We start from the raw sequence: 13,171 nt of genomic DNA on the forward strand, positions 1-13,171 counted from the left end.
CTTCTGTAGGTAGTAAAACAGACATCCAGGCAAGCAAGACGCAGTACTTATGGTTTTACTGCATATTGCTCTTTCTTCATTGTGGACAAATGGATGAAAGTAAATAGGTGAGGACAATGTGTGAGTTGAATAGTTAGAATGTCATAGTAATTTGTTAATAAAATGCCTGAAGAGGCACAGAAGGTCTTGCACCGATGAGTAAAAAATTATGTCAGAAAACTGAAGTGTGTGTTTCAAGGAGATCCTGTTGCAAAAGTTTCATGTTCTCATTTTCTCTGAATCCACCTTTTTGTAAAAATCAGTAGACATGGGATTGTGGTACTGGCAGGGATATTAAGGAGTGCTACTTTATTTGTTAAACCTTTTCTGTGTAGGCAGCCCTAGAATACGAGTTATTTCAATTTAGTCCTCTTGGTAGACCCTTGCACTCCCGTATAAATTTTTAGAGCACAGTAAGAATTCATAGCATAGTTTGCAATGTTGATGATATAAAATGAAGAGGAAAAGATCTTTCCTAGAGCAGCAGTGATGCTAAGTGGAGCCGGTGTCCTGCAAAACTGTAGGCCAAGTGTCTCAGAAAAATCCAGGGATTGTATTTCAGAGTACCAGCTTCTTATTCACTTTTTGGATAGAAAATGTTTATAACGCTTATATGTAAATATATCATGGGAAGGAGTACACAGGAGACATAAAGCACTGTGCCCATGTCTTACATAGTACGTACATGGGTGAGTAATTTCTTCCAAGTGTATTGTAGTCCCATTGACTAATCTGTTGCAAGGTCAGCTCGATGTTACTAATGTCCTCCTGCTAAAGTTGTATCTTGTTATGGTAGTGGGTATAATTTTGCACATTAATTCTGAACATTTCATACATTCTCTATATATAATTCTGCACCTCTGGTATAGATTTTTCTTCTCTGAGCAACATTTTTCTTTCGCCAGTAAGACATGAAATGGTTGTATTTTTCCAATGAGACGTATGGCAAAATGAAGCTATTGTCTGTAAAGCCGCATCTACAGTAGCTTTTCCACAGCATAAATAAGCTGTTTGAGGAGGTGGGGGAAGAGACCTTTTCCAACCCTCAGTCAGTATAATGGTGCTGATAAGAATTTCTGGTTTAAACCAGGACTAAAACAGGAATAGTTTTGTGCACGATAGTTGCATTTGTGTTGGTGTAATCAAGAACAGGATTTGGACCTGATACAGTTCTTGTGTTTGTTTGGGTTTGGTTTTGTTTTTTTTAATAGAATGCTCTCTTTTTCTAGATAATAACAGTGATCCGTGTACTGTCTACTTTTCATTTCAGGTGGTGGAAAAATAAGAAACAAAATGAAACCTTTCCAAAGTGTCTTTCTTTTTAAGAGCCTGCTTGCCAATTGCTACTGTCACAGTCAGCTTCACAGCTGTCTTCTCCCTCCTGCTGCAAAGAAGATAGGTTATGTGGTGGGACTGCACAACTGTGGATTTTGGAGGCCAAACTATTTATTGGACACAGCTAGATGGACTCTGTCTTTTAATAGTCGGCATAGGAAAAAACATCAGGATTCTCGAGCACTGTGGAAGCATGAGGCTGTGCAGAAGTATCTGGAGACTCTAAGCAAGGAATACCAGCAGGTTAGCCATCTGTTAGACGCTGACTCAGTAAATGACTTTGAGCAAAGAACCCTGCGGAGAAGATGTGCTGATCTGTCCCCCATTGCAGCTGCGTTTCAAGAAATCAAAGAGGCTGAAAAAGAAGTTCAGGAGTTAGAAGCTATGTGCAGAGGTAAGAAGAACACATCTACTTACTTCTTTCAAAACAGTGAGTTTGCTTGCGATAAACTTCATTGCGCAGCCTTTGAGAAAAGTTTTCAAATAAGTTAAGCCAGCCCTGGAACACTCTCTGGTCCTGTCTGCTCCTGGGACCTTGCGTGCTGCTTTCTGCATCCAGCCACATTCTTCCATTTTTCATCTCACCTCCCTTCAGTTTGAGGTCTTAATACAGCCAACTTGGGAGAGTAGGGATCGTCTGGAATCTCAGGGCTATCCGACTAGCAGAAATAGTTTGGAAATGTTTGTTTTAAGGTTGTTTTTTGGTAGAACCAAGAGCAGTGTGAACTGAAGGAAACAAATTTAGCGAGGCTAATACATTTGATAGATGCAGACTTCACTCATGTTATTTAAAATGGGATTCCATCTAGCCAGTTCACTGATACTTATTGAGCAAATTACATGAACTTTCATTAGGCCCTGAATTGTCAGTTTCCAATTTAAATGGCAAAAGCTAGCATTTCTTTAAAAATATTTGCGGAGTCCTTAAATGAATAAAAATTGATGGTTATTGAAGCTGCTGCTTTTCAATACTCTGCTACAGTAGGAGTTGGGGTAAAAAAGAATTAAAAATTGTGACTGTTTTTGATACCGTTCAGGAATAAGAAAATACACAGGGAGTAAAAGAATTTACAGACTAAGTAATGGTGTAACATTTTGAGAAAAAAACATTGTTAGAAGTGTGAGGAGCTGCACACAGTAGGAAAGAAAAAATGTCATCCATTGTGCTACACCGATAGCTATTAAGCCAAGAGAGGGAAACATTGGCCTGGAGAGAATGGGGCTTACGTTAAAGAAGCAAAGGACAGGAGTAATGGGTAGGCAGCAGTGTAAATGGAGGAGGATGAAAATTCATGGTGCTTTTCAGAGAGAGAACGAAGGGGTGTTGATAAAACAGTAAAAGCCATGTTGAAATAAAGCTGGTAAAAATGTAACTTGTTTAGAAAGGTAGAAAACATCTGTATTCTTTAGTTTTAGAAATAAATAGATGTGTGTTTTTTTGGAAAAAATGGTGGTTATTGAAAATGTTTTAATCCTCAGCCGTCTCAAGTTCTCTTCACTGGAGAAAGAGGAAAAGGAGTGAAGGTGAGGAGGGACAAAAATTTAACACTGAAAAAGAAATGTTCTTGGAAAAATTAGAAAGTATTAAGAAAACACTGGAAAATTCATACTTCAACTTAAAAAGGCTATTTTTGGATCAAGTAAATATAATGAAGAATTTTTCTAATTCCATAAATTACAATGTGGATGAATGGAGTGAGTTCTAGTTGAAAGAAGGGAAAAGAAAAGAATGAAAGAAAATTACAGCCAGGAAGTTAATTAAATGGAGCCAAATTATTCTTTCTGTACTGTTTATCACGTGGCCAAGTTAAAACACAGATGTTCCTTTCATTTGACTGCTCTGTTTTCCAGTTAGCTCCCTAACTGACTCTCTTCTCCGTAGTACCTGAATTCCTCACAATTGCTATAGGATTTTATATTTGCAACACTCAGTGAAGCAGAAAAATATTATTTCCCAGTTTGCCATTGGTGATGTGAGTCACAGGGTAGATTAAGTGAATTCTTAAATGTCAGGTTTGCAGGGAGGTAGGAATGGGACACCCATCCTTTGAACCTTAAGCTTGTTGGTCACCACCCGACCATTCTTTCATCTCTGCTGACAGTAGTTAATTTGATACTGTTTGTCTAACTAATCAATAATGATGCTTTTTGGACCAGCCTTTGATTCAGTACCAGCTTTGGGTTGGAGTTGTGACGTACCGATAGGGAAATTTATACAGTTCTTGCCTTATGTACAAGGGATGCCAGGTTCAGGTGTTGATCTGACATCTTTTATTTAAGGAAAAAAACCCAGAGCATAAATTAAAAACTGTGATACGGAGGAGCTGCTGCTGTCCTTGCCCAATATACAAAGCTGGTTCAACATCCCAGCCCACTTAGTTCTTAAGACTCGCTGCTGAGGCCACCAGTAAATGTGTGTGTGTATCAGCTGCTGTGGACGGGAACCAGGCTCCAGATGCCCAGAGATGGGGAGCCCGCAGTCCTTGCGCCTGCCTTTGAGATACCCGATTCCTGCCGCAGAATCGAGCTTAGGCAACTGGTCATGCAAGGCGAGGAGATGCATTTAGTTACTGAGTGTCAGGTTTTATGCCGCATCTGAGGCAAACCTATGGTTTCCTGCCATGCTGGCAAGAAGGCGTAAGACTTTCTCCTCCTCTTTGTTGCTTTCTCCCCTCGCTCTCACTCCCAGCTGTTCAAAGCTCTTGCCCCATTCGTGCTGGTAATTGTCCAGTGGTAAATTAAATCTAGTTCAACTTGGGATGGTAAAATATGTGCATTTATTTAACCAGAACTGTTGTTTTCTTTCGGTAAGTTGAATTGGTTTACTTTCTGATGAGATGAGTGACAGAGCCAATCCTCAGCTGGTAGAACAGTGGGAAGAAAGATGAAAAGGAGAGGTGCTTCCTATTTTGGCAGTGGTAGATTTTCCGCTTGACTCCAGCTGTCTTCCAAGTTTCTGCTTAGTGCATAATCTAATGCTAACTGATCAGCATCTTTAATTATTGTAAACTGGAGCCTTCCTAGCACAAAAGGTTTGGAGTTTCTGCTAGCTTTACCCAAGAATGTTTCCTACTTTGGTAGTAAGCTCTAAAATGTGGGAAGGGGCAATCTAATCACAGAATCATCGAATAATTTTGTTTGAAGGGAACGTCTGAAGGTCATTTGGTCTGATGTCCTACTCAAAGCAGGACCAGTTAGAGCAGGTTGCCCAGGGCCTTGTCCAGTTGAGTTTGGAATATATCCGAGGATAAAGATCCTACAACCTCTCTAAGTCCCTGTTCCAGTGTCTGACCACCCTCAGTTTTCCTAATATCTAATCAGAATTTCCCGTATTCCAGCTTATGTCTCCTTTTATCATGATATATGAAGTCTGTCTCCATCTTTTTGATGTCTGTCTGTTAGGTAGTTGTCCACAACAATAAAACCTCCCCTCCGCCTGCTTTTCTTCAAGCTGAACAAAGACAATTTTCTCAGCCTCTTATACATCCTTTGCGCCAGCCCTTGACCGTCTTGGTGGTTCTCAACTAGACTCACTCCAGTATTTCCATGCCTTTCATGTACTAGGGAGCTCAAAACTGGACACGGTCATCCAGATTGTGGTCTCACGTGCTGAAGAGAGGGGAAGGGAATCTCCCTAAGCAAAGCAAAGAGTCGAAGTGAGGTCTCCCACATCCTGATGACTTGCATCCATAACTCCCACATCTCATTGATCTCTTGAATATCAGGAGACAGAGGGTTAGAAACCTCATTATTATCATCATACCTGTATTTGTAATGCTCACCTTAATGAGTTGGCTACAAATTGTTGAATATATGGGTGTTTCTGGGCAAGTCTAGAAACAACAAATTTTGTTGCATGAAGAATTATAGTAAGGGAAACTGAGGCACTTCTTGTCTCCAGGCATGTTTTTGACGTATTTTGTCAAATCCGTTTGTGGATTTACTCCTGGACTGTCAATCTGTGTGACATAACCATCAGTATAACTGAGAGTGAGTAATTGCCAGGTGGGACTGGCATCTGCTTGACACAGACTTTGAGCCATAAGCTGGAGATTGAGAGGTAAGGTATCCGCTACTCCTTCCAGCACCCCTGAAAAATACGATCATTTAGTAAGCAATATGCATCCTGGCTTGCGCTGCTCTTATTTGATATTTCATGCCGGCAAAATGCAACTGCAAGCTTTTATGTGCTGCAATCATGTCTTTGGACAGCTGTATTACAATTTGCTCTAAGCTAGGTGAGATTGGCTAACATCTATTCCTGTTGTTGGAATTTAGAGCTAGACAGCAGAGATGAGAAACAACTTCTAGAGCTTGCCTTAGAAGAGAAGGAAACCCTGGATAAAAAAATCAACATGTTGTGCAGAAAGGTGAGCCTGAGGTAAAATTATACAGCTTTGTAAATAAAGATGTCAGAAAAATGTTCCTTTGTGATCTTACCAATAGACTCTGACGCTTGCATTTAATGAAACAGAAGTCCAGCTTCTGTATTCTCCCTGAAAAGAAGTGGCAACATTAATTATTAGTAAGCTTCTTACTGACAATTGTGTCTTAGAAGCTTATTATTTTAGTCATTTTTGCTTGCTTGCTTGTCTGTCTGTAGATGCTGAAAGGGATTAAAAAAATGGTGACTCTGTGCTATTGAGACTTGACATGACAATCCTTGTAACTGTTTGTGGCAGTGGAGCATGCATTCTTGAAAGATTTCTGATTGGAACTTGCAGTCTTTCATTTTCTTTTCAGCTGACAGCACCCCATGAGTGGGGAAATTAATTATAAGCAGAGAAGCTGAAACGATTCAGTGGAGAGATCTATGTTTGGGCTCATTTCTACATTCAGATTGAAATAATATGAAATGGGACTTTCTGAAAAATAAGATTAATGTAGAGATTGGCCAGGTTATAGCTAATAACTTTGTGTTCATAGGTAGTTGGAGCCGGAGTGGGTGACCTGGCACCTGGCTGTGCAAGATCGAATTTTCAGCTAGCTTTCCTGCGGATGCACCAGCATATCCCATTTCCACACTGACTGCACTCAGTTGCAATGGCCACTGGACAGTTTTTAGTCCTACTTACTAGTTTGCCAAAAGAAATCAGTGGTTGTGTGTGCTGAGGCTGTGGCAATTGTGAAGGCTGGCTGTAAATTTGATTGAGAGGAGATACAGAGTCATGAAGGAGATAATGACTTTTTTTTTTTCCTTTTCAGCTTTTCCAGCTTCTAGTGCCGAAGGAAAAATACGATAGAAGTCATGTCATATTAGAAGTGACAGCTGGCAGAACAACTGGAGGTCAGCAAAGTCCCCACAGTAAAGATTACTTCAACCTCCATCCAACTTTATTAAACCTCTTACGGGTTATTCTTAATGCCGCCTTATACTTTAATGGTATAAAGTAATACTTTCTAAAGAAGAGTATTAATCTGTCTAATGACTGTTTAGAATTGCAGCTAAATCTGAAGACTGGTGGTTGCCATTTTGTGAACTGCTATTTATGTTGTAGCGCCTTTATATTTTTAGGAGACATCTGCCAACAGTTCACTAAAGAAATGTTTGAGATGTACCAGAACTATGCAGACTATAAACGTTGGACCTTTGACATTGTGAACTATACGCCAGCTGAGATAGGTATAGTAGTTCTTCAGACATTCCACTAAGACAATGAAATGAAAAGCAGTGTTTCTGTGCTATATTTGTCACACATTATTTATCTCTCTAGGTGGGTTGCATCATGCCGCTGCTCATATTTCAGGAGATGATGTCTACAGGCATCTGAAATACGAAGGAGGGACTCATCGAGTCCAGCGAATCCCTGAGACGGGCCTATCATCAAGAATGCAGCGTATTCACACTGGGACAATGTCAGTTATTGTCCTTCCTCAGCCAGAGGAGGTAAACTAACTGTTAATCAGGGTGGTAAGGCGGTATATCCCTGCTCACCCATTTTGGCATTGGAGTAGGTGTTATTTAAAACCATGTTACTGTTTTGGGATTTTATTGCTACCCAAGTGCTTTGTGCAAGTCCCAACAGGTGAACCACAAGTTCTCTGACTCTGGAAGGTGATAGTCCTTGGCTTTGTACCTTATATGTTTAAATGGGTCATCAGAAGCAACTTTGCGGAGACTTGCTATTGCCAAAATGGCATATAAGTCAATGATCGTTTCAATGAGTATTCCAACCCCAACACTCACAAAGCTGACTGCTATGAATATGCCAATTTTAAATTACGTCATATATTGAGACATGGGAATATATCCAAGAAAATATTCAGTGTTGCATACTAATGTGATTACGCAGGTCCTTTTGATTTTTTTGGTTTCATTTAAATTACGGGTGTGCTTCTCTGTTAAATCAAGGACAGTCTGCTTTGAATTTGAATGAGTACTGTGTTGGCTAGTCTTTCTGAGATCTCACTGATACCGACAGTTCTCACTTAAACCAGAAATTTACACACAAAATAAACAAAAACAGCTCCTGTAGGCTTTCCCTGTAAGTTCTTCTGCTTGATTGTAATGCTTTCCTTGCAACATTGATCAGATCTGAATGTTCCTTTCCCATCCACTGAGCTCAAACTATGGTCCAGATCATCATGGACTCTATTTCCAATGCTGCAATCCTTACTTGGATCTGGATGCACCCAGTTTTCCCTCAGTTAGATTTTTTTAAGCACTGTTGCAAGAATCATTCAGGTTTGACTCATGAACAGGATCCTTGCACTGCTGTTTAGAAGTAGTTTTTGATTATTTGCTTATTTCTTAGTCTCCCTGCCAAAGCTAGTGGTTTTACAAAAAGTTTTTGATTTTCTTTTGTTTCACACACACGCCTACCTTGTTTTGTGAAGGACCTGGAGTGAGAGTTTGAAAAAATAAGTGAAATATTTAAAGCATCACTTGCTTTGCAGAGATATTTGACACTGCATTTTTTTAAAGTATAATACTTACAGCTGTTACTCAGGAACAGTTGTAAAAGAGCAATTTTTTGAGAAGTGATCTTTTTTACACTGATTATCATTGACATTCAAAATACTTTTAGAAAGAAAGTAGTAAATTAGAAAGTAGTAATTTTCTTTGATTCTAGGTTGATGTTAAAGTGGATCCCAAAGATTTGCGTATAGATACATTCAGGGCCAAAGGAGCAGGAGGGCAACATGTTAACAAAACTGATAGCGCTGTGAGAATTGTACACCTTCCCACAGGTAAGTCTGGCTGTATTTCATACTTCTAATCACCTTAAATCTGTACCCTGAAGAGAAAGCTTGTGATCCTGCAAGTTGTCTCTTAGAGTGAGTTTGCAGGGTTGGGCCTTACACCAAAAAAAGGAGGTAGCTCCTTCTTGTTCTGCCCCTCTTCTAGCAAGGCAGCGTGTGAGAAAAGGGATATGTACCAGTGGCACAATGGTCAGCATGTTGCTATTATGCCAGTTTTGTCTTCAGAGGGAGCATTTAATGAATGCCCTGTCTTTGAAGGATGAAAGAACAAATGGAGCGTGACAGGGATGGGATGGAAGATGTAAATAATTCATGCTGTGTGCTCTGTACCTTTGGGAATAACGGCCATTGGCAACCAAGGGTGTGCTTTGCCTAGCTGGAACCTGTGTAGTTACAAGACTGAGAAAAAAGGAGACTTGAAGATTTTCATTCAGCACTAGATAATGCGATCATATGTTGAATAGGAAGGAAAATGTATATTGATGGGAAGGTAGTGTATATACTGGACCACTCCATCTTTCTCAGGATTTGTTTTTATTGAAATTCAGCGGGCTTCTATCTGTCCAGATGCAGAATGTCTTTGGGCACAGGAAATTCCAGCAGTGACCTGAAAACAGCTGTTTCCTATATGCCTTTTTATTTCAGAAATCAAATGAGAAGTAAAAATAAATACTAAATTTCTTTTAAAGACCTTTATTTTACTTTATTTCATTATTCATAATTAAGTTCAAGACTCTCCAGTATTGTTTAGACACCCTTCTCTGCTAGAATAATGAATTCTCCAGTCTCCAAGAGCTTATCTAGACTAAGACTTTAAAAACTTGTGTTACACTGTTTTAAACATGCTTCTGTAGACTGTGCAAATTACATTTTTAACATGTGATAGCTAATTGGAGCGAACCCGTTTTCTGGCAATGTCAGAAACTCGTTTGCTTCAGGAAATTCTAAAATATCCCCAACTTTTCTGTAGCACTGAACAAAGCCCCTGGTGCAGCTGTGAAGAGTTTAAAAACATACGAACGGTTTTGGCCAGTGTGTTAAAATGACTTTTTATCCTACAGCTGAAAGACCCTACGAGCCAGCACTCTAGAAGGTTTCATTTGCCTAATGTGTTAGAATTGATTTAGCTTGTTTGTTCTTTGTTATAATGGACTTTTGATCTGAGCTCTCCTGAATCCCTCTGTGAAGGACTAGCAGTTGAGTGCCAGCAGGAGCGATCACAGCAGACGAACAAGGAAATAGCTCTGCAGACGCTGAGAGCTAAGCTGTACCAGCAGATCATTGAAAAACAACTAAGTCAAGAGCAGAGTGCCAGAAAACTGCAGGTGAGAACATGTGATTGCTGAAATTTGGAGAGGGTGCGATGTTGTAGATTTGTTTCTGATCTTTTTGAGTGACAGTGACAGAGCAAGTGAGCGTGTTTGTCTAACCCAGTGTGCTTACAAAGCAGAATCTTGTATTTTAAAATGGTAAGTCTGTTTTTTACTTATCCCAGTTCAATGCTAGTGTAGACCTCTCAGGCAATGAAAAAGAGACATCTACTGTAGCTGAAAGAAAAGAGTCAAAAGACTAGCTGGAATTATCCAAAAGGCAGCACTCAACATCATGTATTGAATCCCCCTATTAGGGCCAGAGTTACACAAATAGAGCATCAGTAAAAAGTTATTTTCCATGAAAACTAGGATCAGAAGTTCTCAAAGTTGTATTTTAACCTGTTTCTAAACTAGAGTATTTGTAAGATCATACAGAGCTTTTGAAAGAAACAAGTATATAAACAGTCCTGCCACTTCGCAGTTAGGTAGCAGTTTATCTGATATGGTTTAGGTAACCTTTTAAGGAAGAAACACCTTCCATAAAAGAGTGACCTCAAGTTATGCTGCAAAGTGTGTTTTTCTCTTGAAATGTGCGATCATTCTTTTCCCATTCTTTGAGTATTTTCCCATTTGTGGTGCAAACTTCAACAGTGATCAACAGGAGTAAAAATACTTCAGAATTAGAGAATTATTCACTACTCCAAAGTTTCCAGCTTAGCTATTTAATCACTAATTTCAGGTTGCATTTAAGTGTATTGTTCCTGCAGATTATTAACCCAGTCATTGTAAGCAGCAAGCCATTTATCTTTTGTTACTAATTTTAGCTTGAGAGCCTTCAAAGCTGCGTAAAGAACTTAGATATACATTTATATGAATACTACAGAAAACCAGGCAAAAGTAAATTACCTTTCCTAATGTTTCAGAATATATGCAATAAATTCCTTGTTTTGAAATACACATGTGGGTGCAGATGAAATTTTCAAAAAAGCCCATGGAAGAAGACGCCCATTTCTCCAAGCAGTTTTTAGCATTTAATTCTCCTTTTTAATAAAGAGTTTAACCACACAACAGTGCTACATTTGGAGTTCTGTTTTAAAACTTAGCATTGCTTGCACTCTTGCGCTTTACCACTAGAGGAGTTCTCTTCATGTTCTCAATTTACTCCTCTTCCAGTGCTAATTTCTGACAGCCAAACATTAGCAGAACTGCTTTGTCACACGTTGACTGTGCTGCTTCTGTTATTAATGGTGCCCACTCTCATTATTTTTTGTGGGAGCTACAATCGCCAAGAAAGAAAAACACACTTACATTTTTGAACTAAGGACACGTATAGACATATCTCTTGCCTTACGTGACTTTGAAGAGTTACGTAATTCTTCCAGCCACAGAGCTGGAACAGAAGTGTACTGGAGGGTGTTAAAACTTGGTCTGTGATACAGATCACAAATAATACAGTTTAGTAATGCCACAATATTTAAAAAAACGCATATGCTAAGCCAGTGACTGCTAGGTTTGTAGGTGTAACAGGTCCATTAAAGTTTATTCTGTTTTAGAGTAGTATTTGATTTTTTTTTAGAAAACATAATATAGTAGAATTTGGTTTTTGCTGCTTCACTACAGTTGGGAACAAGAGCCCAGTCAGAGAGAATTCGTACCTACAACTTCACCCAGGACAGAGTCACTGACCACAGGATCTCGTATGATGCACGCAATATCAAGGTAATGGTTGCTTATGAGAGTTTTTAAAGTTAGATACTTAGGTGTACCATAAGAAGAAAAAATTAACTTAGTGAAAACAATTTAATATATATGAGGAAATCAGCCAGCCAGTTGTGCTCTGACAGAACATCGTAGATTTAGAAAGCTTGAACTTTCTTTTCTGACGTGTTGTAGAGTACATTAAGGTGACTGGCACAGGATATAACTCACTGGCCTGCTTCTGCTGTGTATTTTTCTCCTACTATACTAGTGAAAAATGATCAAGAGTGTAGTCCTCATTTGTGAACTCCGTGAGTCCCTTGGCCAAACTGGACAAGTGAAATTCGAGATTCTCAAAGCTTAGTACAGCCAAAAGAAAAAACTGACAAGAAGAACTTTTTTTTAGTTAAGCCAAATCTTTCCTTCTCTCTTTAATGCTGAAGAAAGAGGAAAACTTTTCTTTATGTTTGCCTCGCAAGCTACAGTTAAAAGAAACTGAATCTGAATGCTTTCATTTTAAGATTACCTGGTATTTTATTTCTGAGTGAATCTCTACATATGGCTTGAATCTTACTTATTTACTGTTTTTTTACAGGGAAATGGATTTCTGTGTATTAAATTTATGGAAAATGTTTTGAATTTTAGGACAAAATTTAGGGTAACCCTTCACTATTTTGGCTCAGGTATGCAGTTTACTGTAAGTGCTGTTGCATAGGAAGCAACACTTTTCGAACTGTACCCACAGATATCCTGGGTAACTTCAGCGAACACAGGGCATGCTGAATATGGAATGGTTCATATTTAATGGAGTGGGGAATAGCTACACAAATACCATGGTGGAGGAGAATGGGAAGAAGTTCCATGACTGTATAAAAATGGCTTTTGTTAGTCAAGCTTTTCAGTTACTTAGTGTTGGGAGCTTGTTACTTTTCTTGAGTGAAACTGAAACCGTAACTGCCTAACAAAAGCTACTTGAGCTTTGCTTGCAAAACAAACTGGTTCTTGGCATGAGCAACAGTATTTGAATTAGAACCTTCAATCCTTGATTGTTCTTGCTAGGGGGTTTTCATGTAAACGCACGGGTTACGTGGAAGCATGGCAGGAAGGCACCAGTAGCTCCTTTTGTTGCTGCCAGAATCAGTGTGCTTTTCACAGGCAGCCGGCAGAAGTCCCGCCGCTGTGCACCACACCATGTTGCTTTCACCGGGGAGCCGCAAAGACGAGCAAGTGGATGCGCTAGGATAAGACTTCAGGCAAAGTGCATTCCAGGAGCTCCTCGTTTGAGTAGTCAGCGTTTCAGAATAATACTGATGTACAGTCAGTAATGCTTTTGTCTGTTGTTATTTTTTTCATAGGAAATTCTAAGTGGGAAAGAAGCACTGGATAAGTTAATCAACAGACTACTGGAGTTTGCAGAGATAGAGGCTGTCACCGAGTATCTAGAAAATTTGCAGGCTTTAGAAGGAGGAGGCTGCTGAAGACCTTGTGAAGGGTTAAAGCTGACATGTTGTGTTCAGTAGCAAAATAAAATGGATGCATTTGTTAGATGATAGATGGATTAAAATCTATGCCTCTGTTTTTCA

The 13,171-nt window shown here is 39.3% G+C and overlaps 1 protein-coding gene across 2 annotated transcripts; it reads left to right on the forward strand.

Moving 5' to 3' along the window:
• Positions 1 to 1,315: 1,315 nt before the first annotated feature.
• On the forward strand, positions 1,316 to 13,171 carry MTRF1 (mitochondrial translational release factor 1). Of its 2 annotated transcripts, XM_009584475.1 has the most exons (9): positions 1,316 to 1,768; positions 5,653 to 5,744; positions 6,580 to 6,661; positions 6,890 to 6,997; positions 7,089 to 7,261; positions 8,448 to 8,565; positions 9,766 to 9,902; positions 11,511 to 11,609; positions 12,944 to 13,171. In XM_009584475.1, the coding sequence occupies exons 1-9, from the start codon at positions 1,333 to 1,335 to the stop codon at positions 13,064 to 13,066; spliced, it is 1,368 nt and encodes a 455-aa protein (XP_009582770.1). In that variant the 5' UTR covers positions 1,316 to 1,332; the 3' UTR covers positions 13,067 to 13,171. The 2 variants fall into 2 exon arrangements, with proteins under 2 accessions (XP_009582770.1, XP_009582777.1); XM_009584482.1 differs by lacking the exon at positions 6,890 to 6,997 and having other exon boundaries at positions 7,122 to 7,261.

Source organism: Fulmarus glacialis, unplaced genomic scaffold (assembly GCF_000690835.1).
Source record: "Fulmarus glacialis isolate BGI_N327 unplaced genomic scaffold, ASM69083v1 scaffold29570, whole genome shotgun sequence".
Taxonomy (NCBI): domain Eukaryota; kingdom Metazoa; phylum Chordata; class Aves; order Procellariiformes; family Procellariidae; genus Fulmarus; species Fulmarus glacialis.

Excerpts from the sequence above, each read along its gene's own strand:
- MTRF1 (XM_009584475.1), top strand. The coding sequence starts at position 1,333 with ATGAAACCTTTCCAAAGTGTCTTTCTTTTTAAGAGCCTGCTTGCCAAT. Across the intron at positions 6,998-7,088 it reads CTATACGCCAGCTGAGATAG|GTGGGTTGCATCATGCCGCT; the intron begins GTATAGTAGTTC and ends TTATCTCTCTAG. Across the intron at positions 7,262-8,447 it reads TCCTTCCTCAGCCAGAGGAG|GTTGATGTTAAAGTGGATCC; the intron begins GTAAACTAACTG and ends CTTTGATTCTAG.